Source organism: Amphiprion ocellaris, chromosome 15 (genome assembly GCF_022539595.1).
Source record: "Amphiprion ocellaris isolate individual 3 ecotype Okinawa chromosome 15, ASM2253959v1, whole genome shotgun sequence".
In the NCBI taxonomy this organism is placed as follows: Eukaryota; Metazoa; Chordata; class Actinopteri; family Pomacentridae; genus Amphiprion; species Amphiprion ocellaris.
Window position 1 is genome coordinate 17,166,620 of NC_072780.1, and position 12,543 is coordinate 17,179,162.

Below are 12,543 nucleotides of genomic sequence, written 5' to 3' on the forward strand. Positions count from 1 at the left end.
TTCTCCAGATTGTTGCTGCAGAAGAAACTAAATGACTTAAGACGGGGAATTTTACATTGTACATATATCACTCTTCAACACACTTCCCCCTCATAGGACCCTCAAGCTCCCACACAGTGGAGTTTCCAGGGCCTGCATTGCTCCCTAATGTCTCCTGTTTCCTCTCTTATCACCTTGCTGCTGATGAACATTTAGCATTTGCTGTGTCCCTCTGAAGCAGCTGCTTTTGGCACTGTAACTGGGTCGGACATGATAAAATTGGAAGTACTGCAAGTCGCTCCAGATAACAGCAAGGCTCTGCATTTGAGAGTGAGACAATATAAATGGTAAGGGGAGGTGGGAGGGTTTCTCACAAAGATGGCCATTTGTGTGTTTTATTTGTACTAAACTGTCAAATAACCATTTTCTTTGTCCCGTTGAAGCATAAACAGAACAATATTCCTCTGCTGTGTTATTGTTTGTGTTCAGAAGCTGCTAAAATCTAGGTTTGCCTGTACAGATGTGCATAGATGCCTTTGTGAATCTGTACATGTGTGTGTCAGCAAGGGAAATACATGAATGTTTGTTTGCCTCCTCTGAGCACCACTATGTTAATGCATGATTGACTCAGTTGCTGTAGGGTTTCACTTACATCTATACGTTCTTGTATGCATTAAATTTTAATTATCTACTTATACATGCGTCTTTGCAGTGTGTGCAACATAAGTAAAAACTCATACCGAAGGTGTCTGGCTTTTGATTATGCTTTTCATTGAAACATGTCTGATGAATGCACAACTTAAAGGGTTTTTGCGCATATAAATGTGCACATGGAACCAAGAGAAATCCTGATCACAGTAGTTTGCATTAATGAGATCTACTGTATGTGAGTGAATAGAGAAATAGGGGCGAATAGCTGCTGTACATGCTCCAGCGTCCTTTTAAGGTATTACAAGAAAAAATATTTATATTCATTTGTGTTAATAATCAGAATATGTGTGTGATTTTGTCTCACCAGGACTCTTGGATGCCATCTTCTCTGACTCTTTAGGCGTTCTGAATAGCACAGGCTGACTGGGGGGGCTGCTTCCTCCCATGCTAATGCTCTGAACGTGGACGATGTACTCGGTGTCCTCATCCAGATCCCAAAGTGCACAGGAGCGCGTGGTGGTGTTCACCTCTTGGATGAACCTCAACATTCGTACATCCTTCTTCTGCGGCCGCACACGAAACAGAGAAGCAAAAGATCAGCATCGTAGCGGGTGTTGATTGTACATGTTATGTATTTTCCCCCAACACAACAAGAACAAAACTCTAGCCCCAAAAATGTTGATATTTCAACATACTACTGGCTTAAAGTAACGTCTGTGGTATTATTTACACGAAAACCACAGGTTTACCTTCACTCTGCTTCCTCATGGCAATACTTTTCTTCTTGTTAGCAAAAGTTCCCTGAATGCATGCTTTATTACTCCACCAAGGAACGGAGTTATGTGACGATCGGCGTACGTTTGTCTGTCTGTCTGTCTGTGCGCAACATTGCTCAAAAACGGACAAACAGATTTGGATGAAATTTTCAGAGAAGGTCAGAAATGACACAAGGACCAAGTGATTAGATTTTAGCAGTGATGCAGCTTATAGTCTGGATCCACAGATTTGTTAAAGATTTCTGTATCAATGCGAGATAGTAGCACGGTGTCACTGTAACTATGACTACAAGTGAACACTATATCAGCTGCCTGCTGCCGATCACATGATTGCAATCCTATGCCACTGCGGACTTATCGGGACTTATCCGTCCGAAGTGATACAAGGAACAATTGATTAAATTGTGGGAGTGTTTCTGTGTTGCCACATATTTAGTTCATGCAATTCGGTACATAGCGTACACGTGCATAACACATGCCTGTGCTCAGCGCAAGGTCATTTTGTCTGTGGGTATGTCTATAATAAATGCCCACATTCTATGTTGCCATGATTTCTGGTCATCAATAACTAATAAACAAATGTCGTATTTATAAAACAAATAATGCATTTCTGACAATACCATATGTGAGAATGAGCAGCCATGGCAGAGTACTGCGCTCTCTGAGTGCTTTTCTAGTTATTATCATTGTGACTTTTGTCAATATTTCTACTATTTTTCAGACTTTTGTTCTTTCTAATGTCTTACTGTTATTGCATAGTCTTGAAAACAGTCACTTTGCATTTCACTGCACATACTAAATGTGACAATTAAAAACTCTTGAATCTTGAATTAAATGCAGCTTTCTGGAGGAAAAGTCCAATTTTCCTGGTTAAGGCTGATATGGTGCAAATGCATGCACGTCTCTCTCGGTTAACAGTTGGGAAAAAAGCTGCAATAAAGCCTCCTGGGGTTTTTTCTACAATGTAATTAAGCTTAAAAAGAGAGAGTGCTTCTCTGGCCATGTATACTCTGCTAGAAATGTACATTATCATCCAGCTAAGGCTGCTTGCTCAGGTCAATTGGTTTCCTGTTAGATTAAGAGTTAGACTCCTCGGGGGAACTTTTATTTACCAGGCAATTAAAGAAGGGAATTTCTTAAACCTTAAAAACTTCATGTAGACAAAATGTAGATTAGAAAAGCATCTGAAAGTGTATCTATGACAGTTGCATGAATTAGATTAATACAAATGTTTAGTTGGGCTTTTTGTTTATTTTATGTAAATCAGTGGTTTCAAAGTCTGACATTGCATTTATTACTTCAAAGTATGCCGAATTACCCAACAGGTGTTTCTGTTTGCAATGTATTCACTGAGGTACAAACAATTATCACTGAAGAAAAGTTAAGAACATGGTAATTCTTAGGCAAGTTCTGGAGCCATAATGAACATCTTTTCGTGATTTTAAGCGGATTCATGGATGTTGTCTAGTTTGTCAAAAATATTATTACAGAGAGTAAGTCACACTGAAAAAAATTGTGCGTTATGGCAGTGTGTTCAGATTTGACCAAGTAATGAGTTTGATTTTTATGTCTGTGTACAGCTTAGTCATCTTGGTCTGATACCCACAGGTACTAATAAAGTAACCTTGAACCTTGAACCTAGGTTAGGGTAAATTTAAGTATTTATCTTTTTCAGTCTTGAAAAAGTTTCCCTTTTCATCTAACTTCTTCCTCAGTTCTATCTGACAGGGAATCCTTGTTATTTATTGTCACTCAGAAATCACACAGCCTAAGCCTCACTATTTACTATAAACCTACACACACAGAGAGAGATCAATACCGATCCCAAATGGGACTTCATTAGGTCAGCAAAAAGATGTGGAAAGAAGGAACTATTGTGGCTGAGAAACACAAGCCACCACTGCACTTCAGACTCAGCAACACTCTGAGACAAAAACTGTTTCACCCCAAGGATAAAACATCCAAACACAAGGTGAGCCACACTGTACATGCAGTCCAATGCATTAAGGACAGAACAGACCTATATATATATGGGGGACTAAACAAAACCCCACAAGTGCATGGCAAACACAGGAGAGCTGCTACTTAAGACAAGAATCTTGAATCTATAAGATGAGACAGATTGCTTTGAGAACAGCATACATTCACATTCTGAAAAGGCCGATGGTTTGAGAGAGGAATAAAGGAAGCCATCTATGTTAAACTGGAATAGCCATCTCTGAAAGGAGGAGGGGGTGTATGACACCACTTGTCAGCTACTTATAATGCAGTCCTGAGATCCCTCCAGAGGCAGTTTCACAGCTATTCACACTGCAACACATATAAATAATGGGTTGTAATACCTGCAACTCCCCACAAGCCAGTTAGAACTGAGGAAGCCTCTTGGATGAGAGGTGAAACATGTTCAACAGCCAAAAAGTCCAATTGCCTTTTACTGTAGGACACAAAACACGCAAAGGTACCTGTTGGGTGATGGCGAATCCGATGACGGGGTCTCCCTCCAAGATTTCCCACGTCACCACGGCAGAGTTAACCTCGAGCTCTCTGATGGTCACATTGAGCGGCGCTGACAGCAGGGTGTCTGACACACACGCACATGTACAGCCAGAGGAAACAAATTACAAGAGACAGGTCATAAATATTCAGTCTTTACACCTTGTAATAGATACAATAGATGCTACAGTGTCGACCAGAGCACACGCCTTCCCCTCTCCATCACTCTCTCTTTGAACTCCGTGTTCTCTTGATGCTCTCTCAGCCTACCTTCCCTGAGATTTTCTCTTCACCTCCCACAAATTAATCTTTCTCCTCTCATTAATACCAGGTCTAATTAACCATGCACAGGCCTCTTGGTGTTTCCCTTGAAAAGCCACCTTTTCTCATCTGTCTTTGTTTTGGTGTTTCTCTCTTTCTCACAAACACATTTTCCCATCTTTACCTTCTTCTCTCTTCTTTCTCCCTGCACACATCTCATTAAAGCGTGACTCATGAGGATATATTTCCTCTGTCATACTGACAATTGATGTTTGTGCTATAAAAATCACATCCCAGAATTAACTATGATGGATTAAATTACAGTCCTGCTGAACTTTTTTCATTTCCTCACTGCAAAGTGAGCACAAAGTGGGATGTGTGTGTGTTTGTGCAACTCAAGGTCTGCTATGATCAGAGTCAGAGCTGTATTTCCCATGAGCCTTAGTTGTAAAAGCCAGGTCAGAGTCAGACCTTGACATTGTACTAGAACACACACACACACACACACACATACAGGACGACCACTAAAATGTGCATTTATACTATTCTGTGCTATAATTATAACAGATGAACAAGCACATATATAAATTCTACCTTTTAAAAACCTTACCTTTAAAAAAATTCTATTTGTTTTTTTAAACAGATAGAAAGTTTGATGTTGAATCTAAAATATTTCAGTATTTGAACGTATCATGGTCTGGTCATTTCACCATAGCACGCTGTTTCACTCATTTTGTTTTAACAGAGACAAGAATAAAGCAGAGAATTACCCAGTTAACTGAAAGCGAATTAGACTCAGCATGACAGTGGACGTCTGTGAATGTGGTAGTCATAAAATGATAATGACATTTTTTTTTCTTTGTTTGAATGGTGTTTCAAATGCCATTTAAAAAGAGACCGTCCTAGCATGTACACAGCAGTGTGAAGTGTTCGGCAGTAGCGCCACTACAAGAAGCAGTGTTACTAGTTTTACTACATTTCTTAGTAATGTGGCGACAACAGCACTGTTTTCTAAATCAAACAGCTTTTTAGTATCCATCCTATATCCACTTATTCCTGTCGAGGCTTCCTTCACAGATGACCTTGGGGAGAGGTGGACAACATGTACACTCACACTAACCTACGGCCAATTTAGAACCACCATTTAACCTACCATGTATGTCTTTGGGCTGGACACACAGAAGGAAGCCGGGACTCCCAGACAAAACCAGACAGGCACAAGGAGCACATTCAAGTTCCACACAGACAGGTCTCAGCCGACCAGCGCTCAGAGCTGAAGCATAAGAACTCAGAAACTTCCTGCTGTGAGGCGACAGAGCCAAACACTGCACCAACATGGCACAGGGCTTTTCAGTGGCAAAGTACTTTCATTTAAGTAGTGTAGGAATGTCCACACAAGATGTATTTTCTTGGCATCTCTGAAGCAACAAGCACAGCAGAGCTTTCAATATAGTCTGAAAGAAAACTACTGGTGTGCTCAGGCTAGAGGTACAAAAACAACTGGCCATATAAAGATAAAGACAGGCACCTGACACTTGTTAACAACTAAAACTGAGCTGACCTTAACCTTTTCAGCACTTGAATTGAGCAATGAAGCATCAACCAGTACTGGTTTTGTTCACTGTTTGTTTCACTTGGTCCATTTCATCTGAAAAATGGAAGAAAAAAAGTATTCTTGCTGCTCTTAGGTAGTCCTCAGTGTTATTTAACCACAACATTAACAGTCAATGAACGCTTTAGTAACACTTCAACAGCAACTTGGCAACAATGCAGCTAGCCACACTTTGCTGTTTTGCAACTTTGTCGCTCATACTGTGATCATAATGCCACCACCATGCACAGACATTCTTGTCTAACAGAAGCCACTTGAAAGTGACATCCCATACCAATCCCTAGTGTGGCCTGAAAACAACACCTTGCAGCTTGTCAACAGCTACTAGCTAGCTACAAGCCAGCAATGAATACATTTACTATTACAATTGGTAAATAAATAAAGTATCTTCTTAAACAGTAAGCAGTTTTTCTCATGTTGGTGTAGCTTAGCTCACTACTCTTTCCAAGCAGCCTGTCCAACACTGTTCATGTGTAGCATTATTTACCTATACCAGGAAGTACTACTTTAAACACTTTTAATGCTACCACATTAACGCTATGTGTGTGTGTGTGTGAGATCCCATAATACCACAGTGCTCTTTCCTCTCTCCGTTTACCTGCCAGATTACCTGCAGAAACTGCTCTGTCACTTTTTGCAAATTAGAATGTCTCATTGCACCTGAGCAAATATTGAACCCTCAGCCCGAGACTTGTTCAGAGAGCCAAATAATGGCATTACAGCAAGAAGATGTACTCTCTTTTTCTCTCTCTGCCTCGCTTGTCATCTGTTCAATGCTAACACAATCATCGGAATACAGCACCAAAAAACTAGAGTGTCACATAGTGTTGGTGGGAGTCATATTTTTTAGTGGGTGACAGAACTCTGCCAGTGGCTCACAAACACTGTGTGTTTGTGGATGCAGAGTGGATGTGTGGTGTGTCCTCAAGTATGTGTGTGATCCATTGCTTTGACTCCCTGTTTGACTAACTGTATTCTTACTGTTTGTCTTCCAGCGCTTACACAGACACACAGAAGCAATACAACAGCAGAGAGGGATTCCCATCCATTCTTAAGTCGTCTGCTCTCAGAGAACCAAACGCTGGCTGCAGAATAACAAAATTCCCTCTTAAAACGGCATTCATCTCCAGCCTCAGGAAGCCAAACATCAAATCTCTGGAGGCAGAGATAAATCCCACATGATCTTATCGCCAAGATTTGGGCTTTTCAAAGGACTATCTGTCATCTCTCAGCTTATCATCAGGACGCACTGTAGCCTAACCGAGATCTTACGTCTGAGATGAATGTTCTTCTTGAATATAAGCCGCTGCAGGTTAAAAATATGCAATGTCATGAAAGATAGATGAGGCACCTGCTATCTCCAACATGCATGATATATGATGATTAGAGCTGTGGTGTATGTAGGTGCTTTGAAAGAGAATAACTCACTCTCATTTTATGCCTTCAGGACCTTGATGGATGCTGAAGCTCAGCTGCAAATAAAGACTATTTCCCCAAGTAAGTGAGGAATGGATGAATTAAAAAAATGTCAGGAAACAGGGAAAAATGCCAACCACTATTTTCCAGCAGACAAATTATGTTTGCATATGTCTTGTTTTGGCTGACTAACATCGTAGATGACAAAGAAAAGTGGCAGATGCTCATATTTGAGAAGCTGGAACAAGGAAAAATCCACCAGCTGCTCAATTAATCAACTAATGGCTTCAGCTCCGATGCTTATTCAGTCTTTGGTGGGGTTTTATGATCTTATTAGCTTAAATTAAGTACACATTTTGGTGTTTTCTCCTACAAAAATCCAGAACTTACTGGAGGCAACCTCACAGTGCAACAGAGACTGGTTCATATAGAAAGGTTCCCCAAACTGAGGTGAAAGTCCAAGCCCTGATGCAGTGTGAGACTAACTTGTGTCTGCCATTTTTGACATTACAAAGCTTATTGTTTCCACCTTGCTGATACAAATGTTGACGCGCATGCAAACACATGCATGCGTCCTGTCAGGTGCTTCCCAAAAGGGGGGATGCGCTTTAATAAAAATACCATGCCACGTACGTTCACATGAGACAGCTGTGATCCAAACACAGCAGCACTGAGAGGCAGCATGTGTCTGGCGGCTCATCAACCTGTGGGGGGGGGGGGACTCACCGGCATGAACGGAGGACACTGAGAGGAAGCCCAGCAGTAGCAGCAGCACCGCCGCAGACAAGCCTGGTTTCGCCATCCTCCTGCTTCTTCTAGGGAGCCTTCACATCCTGCGCGGCCCATTTATAAGATCGCATTTAACGGTGAGGACGCGAGCATCCCGGTTGCATCTACCGGAGAGGAGGGAGGAGAGGGGGGAGAGAGAGAGGCGGACTTGTTTCGGAGACGAGGCTCACCTGAACTTGGACGCTGCAGCAGCAGAAGCGCAACAACAGCCAGGGGAGGAAGAGGAGGAGAGTTAAGAGGAGGGCGGAGAGGGGAGGGGGGAGGTGGTGGTGCTCGGTAACCGTGCTCAGTTGTCTCGGTTTTGGCCGGTGGAGCCTCAGAGAGGGGCCTCGGACCACCGGCGGTGCTGTCAGTCCGGCTGCTGGTGACGGAGACGCGGCGCGGAGAGGCTTTACTACGCGGTGAGGTGAGCGGAGCGTAAAGGGAGTGCGCAAGTGCTGCAGAGTGCAGCGTGCCGCTACAGCTTATGACTGACTCTCTCTCTCACTCTCACCCTCTCTCTCTCTCTCTCTCTCTCTCTCTCTCTCTCTCACACACACACACACACACACACACACACACCCACACACACACACACACACACACACACACACACACACCTGCAGCAGTCCCTTGTACGAGTGTTGGGCAAACCTCCAAAGACACATCATTTCATCAGTCATAGATCACCTGGCTGATATCCATGGTGCTCCTTTAATTACTCGATTGATTAATTTGACACACAGTTTGACAAATTTTGGCAATCTATTAGTCATTAATCACGACTGAGTGGTAACCCCTGCCTGGTTCTGTCCCCATAAGTGTGAGGATTTGCTTCTTTTCTTTGTTTTGTATCACTAGGATCTTTGGGTTAGGACTTGTTGGTCAGTAATTTGAAGATGCCACCTTCTGGTCTGAAGAATTGTGATGACATATATTCACTATTTGCTACAGTTTTATAGACCAGGATGTCAAAATAATTAAGATGTCTCTTTCAGTTACATGTTTTGTTTTTTGGCTTTAAGAGAAATCGTTCTATATAGTTACGCTACAAGGGTTTACATGTTCTAACCAATGTATTTACTCTTGATTAATAAATGATTTTGTAGTGCTTCATACGTGTGTAATAAATGTGTTATAAGCTCACTTTTTTGATTGCCAGATTGTAAAAAAAAAATCATCTGGCCGCTGGTTGTCATTTTTCTCTGGTGGTAACCTAGTGACAAATGTTGTTAATTCAGTGATAAATACTTATGGATTTCACACTTTCTTATCATCTATTAGTCATGCATGTGATCGTCTACATGGTAATAAGTTATTTTTAAAGTAAAGCTGGAGTCTAGAACTTTTAGATATCAATAAATGCCCAGTGCATTCAAGCTCCTGCCAGATGAGTTCCCACAATGCTGATTAGTCCTATCAGGGGTAAGTAAATCTCTCTGTATTTCACCCTGTACTGGAGTTGTAAATTAGGTATCTGCGCTGACACTCCTGTGCTGGCTCACCAGTAGGGATGTATTTTATGTCAGTCCGTAACGAGTGATTTGCCAGAGCTGAAGAGGGCAGCAGCCATGGTGATGGAGACGACGTCAGCTATAGCAGCTAGGAGTATGGTGCTGTTTTAGAGAATATACACATGGAACAAAACAAATATTAATTTGTTAAGTTTACATTTACAGGTTTATAATTATATGTTTGTGTGTACTAGAGTATGTTTACTTGTTTTAATGTTCTAAAACACATTTTTTTTTAATACTGTGGTACCTCTTTCCACACTCTGAAATGCTCCGTTGTAGCTCCTGTTTCTTTGAGGCCCCCTCCTGAAGAGTCTGCTCTGATTGGTCCAAAAGAATTAAGGTAATGCCGTAACCCCAAATCTATAAGCAGAGACACAGAGATGTACCACTAGCCAAAGTGGCTCTCGTGAGGAAATAGCGATGGGCTGCAAGAAAGCTGCTTTTTCCTTGTTTGAGGGCACATCAAACTGCCTGCTAGGCGGCTGTTATGCAAATGTGACGCATGGTGACATAGATAAGTTACAGAAGAAAACCTTGCACTTCAAACGAAGCATTTCAGACAGGTAAGGAGCAGAGTTCTCTGTGGGAGAGAATAACTCCCTTTTTTGTGGACTTTTGGTTTTCTAACTTTGTAAACCTTAAACATACACAGAAAAGCTATTGCACATTAAAGGAAAGAAAACCTCCCACAGCAGAATGTGTGCTCTTTAATATACAGTATTTTGCATCTAAGTTGGATTTATTACTCCTCACAGATAGCTGAGATATTCAATTTCACCTGCACACCATAACTACATTCTCTCTCTCTGCTACTTGGCCACTGGAAAATGATCCACTGTTGGTGAGATGATTGCTTCTCTCACCAGCTCTATTGCCAGCAGGTCTTAGTGGAGTCCTCTGACTTCCCTCAGCTGCTTTTAGAACTAAAATGTTTTGTGAATCATATTTAGAACAAGAATTTAGTAGTACAAAAGTTAGGAGATGGAAGATAAACCCCTCTTTTTAGGACTTTCTCCTAACTCAACCAGTTAGGAGCTACTTTTTTATGGAGGACTAAAAGTGCCAAAATTAAATAAATAAATACATCATTAAATAATTAATTAAATATGTCATTAATTAATTAAAATTGGAATTAAATATTTCATTAATTAATTAAAATTGGAATTAAATATTTCATTAATTAATTAAAATTGGAATGAAATACTTAAATGTGTTATTAAATAAATATATCATTAAATAATTAAATATGTCATTAATTAATTAAAATTGGCATTAAATATGTCATTAATTAATTAAAATTGGCATTAAATATGTCATTAATTAATTAAAATTGGAATTAAATACATAAATGTGTTATTAAATATGTCATTAATTTATTAAAATAACAATTATTTTAAGTAAAAAACATATTTCATTATTTCACTATTTAATTAATTATTTCATGGTCCTTGCGTTGCAGTGGATCATGAATTTATTTTATCTGTCAACCTCGCCCGTCAAAGTCGGTGGGCGGATCCTAACACCTGATTGGTTACCCTGCACATCAAGTCAAGGCAAATCGATTCCAGATAATGGATTGACGCAGAGCTTGTGAACACATTCCGATACACTGGGTGGCGCTATTCACCTCTACGTTGGTTTGGATACTCAATAAAACAAAACTTTATTAGCAACCGCTAAAGACTCGGTCCTCTTTCCCAAATGTTGATACATGCGGTGCAAGACAAATTTTCCTTTAGCATTTCCTTTAGCATCTACTCGGCGCGCCACGGCTCGTCTCGGTTTAGTTGTTTTTCCATTACATTGAGTACCACCTCATCGTGGGTTGAGTCGTCATAGCACGGTGGCCCGAAAGTCCCTTACCGTCATTTTTGTGCGACACAAACGCAATGCAACAATGTACATGGAGGCGATAGTACACCTGCTGCTCGGTCTGTGGCTTTCTGTCAGATTCAGAGTAACAGAAGAGTCGGAGAAAGCTGAGAGCGGCGAGTCGAAACACTCAGGAGACACACAGGAGAGTTTGGGAGGCGATACAGCAGTATCAAGCCGAAGACGAGGATATGAACGAGACGACATATGAGGGTAAGCTAATGCTAGTTCGCTAGCTATCGTGTATCAGTCCTGTGAACGACCCTGTAATGGCTGCAGTTTGTCGCTATTAGGTATTAAAATATGTATGCTGTGTATGTGTTTCAGATGCTCTCTGATGAGACTTCATGGGATTTACCTGAAGCAGCAGCACATGAGCCTGCAGTGGCACAAGGTGTAGAGGAGGAGGGCAGAGATGTACAGGATGCACTGATGCACTACGTGTCATGCAAAAGTTAAAAGTTGTTCTTCTTGTTATACTTCTGTTTTTCTGTCCCCGGACCGCTATTGTTTTCTTTAATGCAATTCTGACAATAAACTTTTGTAGATGTGTCTATGCTATTGTTTGTTTGTGAAGGTTAGCAAGATTAAATAAAAAATTAAACGCCAAAACATTAAAACAGCTGTTTTAAGAAAATTCCAGTTTGATAAATCAGTATTGCTTTGGTGTAATTCAGTCACCAGAATTATGAACCATAAAGGAGTTTGTGTTAAAACATGTTAAATCCCATTAAACACAAATACATTATTAGGGAATATAGAATTGTTTGGTTCAGACTGTTGACTCTTTTCCTACCAGTGTCTTAACAGACAAAATGAAAAGTTATGATGCAATCACATAAGTCACAAAATAGTTTATTAGTCAGCAGCAAAATCAAAACTATTTACAATGTGCAAAGTACAAACTGTGGTGGGCCTCTCCTACAGTGGAGGGCTAAAAGTAAAACTATATACAACTACAGGTGCTGGTCATATAATTAGAATATCATGAAAAAAGTTGTTCATTATTTCAGTAATTCCATTCAAAAAGTGAAACTTGTATATTATACTCATTCATTACACAGAGACTGATATATTTCAAATGTTTATTTCTCTTAACTTTGATGATTATACCTGAATACTAACAAAAATCTCAAATTTGGTATCTCTGAAAATTAGAATATTGTAGAAAGGTTCAATATTGAAGACACCTCTAATC

At 40.5% G+C, this 12,543-nt stretch overlaps 1 protein-coding gene and 1 long non-coding RNA gene across 3 annotated transcripts in view; one reads left to right on the plus strand and one right to left on the minus strand.

Moving 5' to 3' along the window:
* Positions 1–8,399, minus strand: part of fndc5b (fibronectin type III domain containing 5b) — a 29,020-nt gene extending 20,621 nt beyond the window's left edge. For both annotated transcript variants that reach the window (XM_023286181.3, XM_055017852.1), the window contains exons 1-3: positions 7,915–8,399; positions 3,869–3,987; positions 995–1,193 (exon numbers count right to left, since the gene is read on the minus strand). In XM_023286181.3, the coding sequence (XP_023141949.1) occupies positions 995–1,193; positions 3,869–3,987; positions 7,915–7,990 (394 nt within the window). In that variant the 5' untranslated portion in view covers positions 7,991–8,399. The remainder of the gene's footprint in view (positions 1–994; positions 1,194–3,868; positions 3,988–7,914) is intronic.
* A 2,127-nt stretch (positions 8,400–10,526) lies between these two features.
* On the plus strand, positions 10,527–11,897 carry LOC129350588 (uncharacterized). The gene is made up of 2 exons (XR_008604031.1): positions 10,527–11,558; positions 11,673–11,897. It is a non-coding gene; the product is annotated as an uncharacterized LOC129350588 (long non-coding RNA).
* The last annotated feature ends 646 nt before the right edge of the window (positions 11,898–12,543 follow it).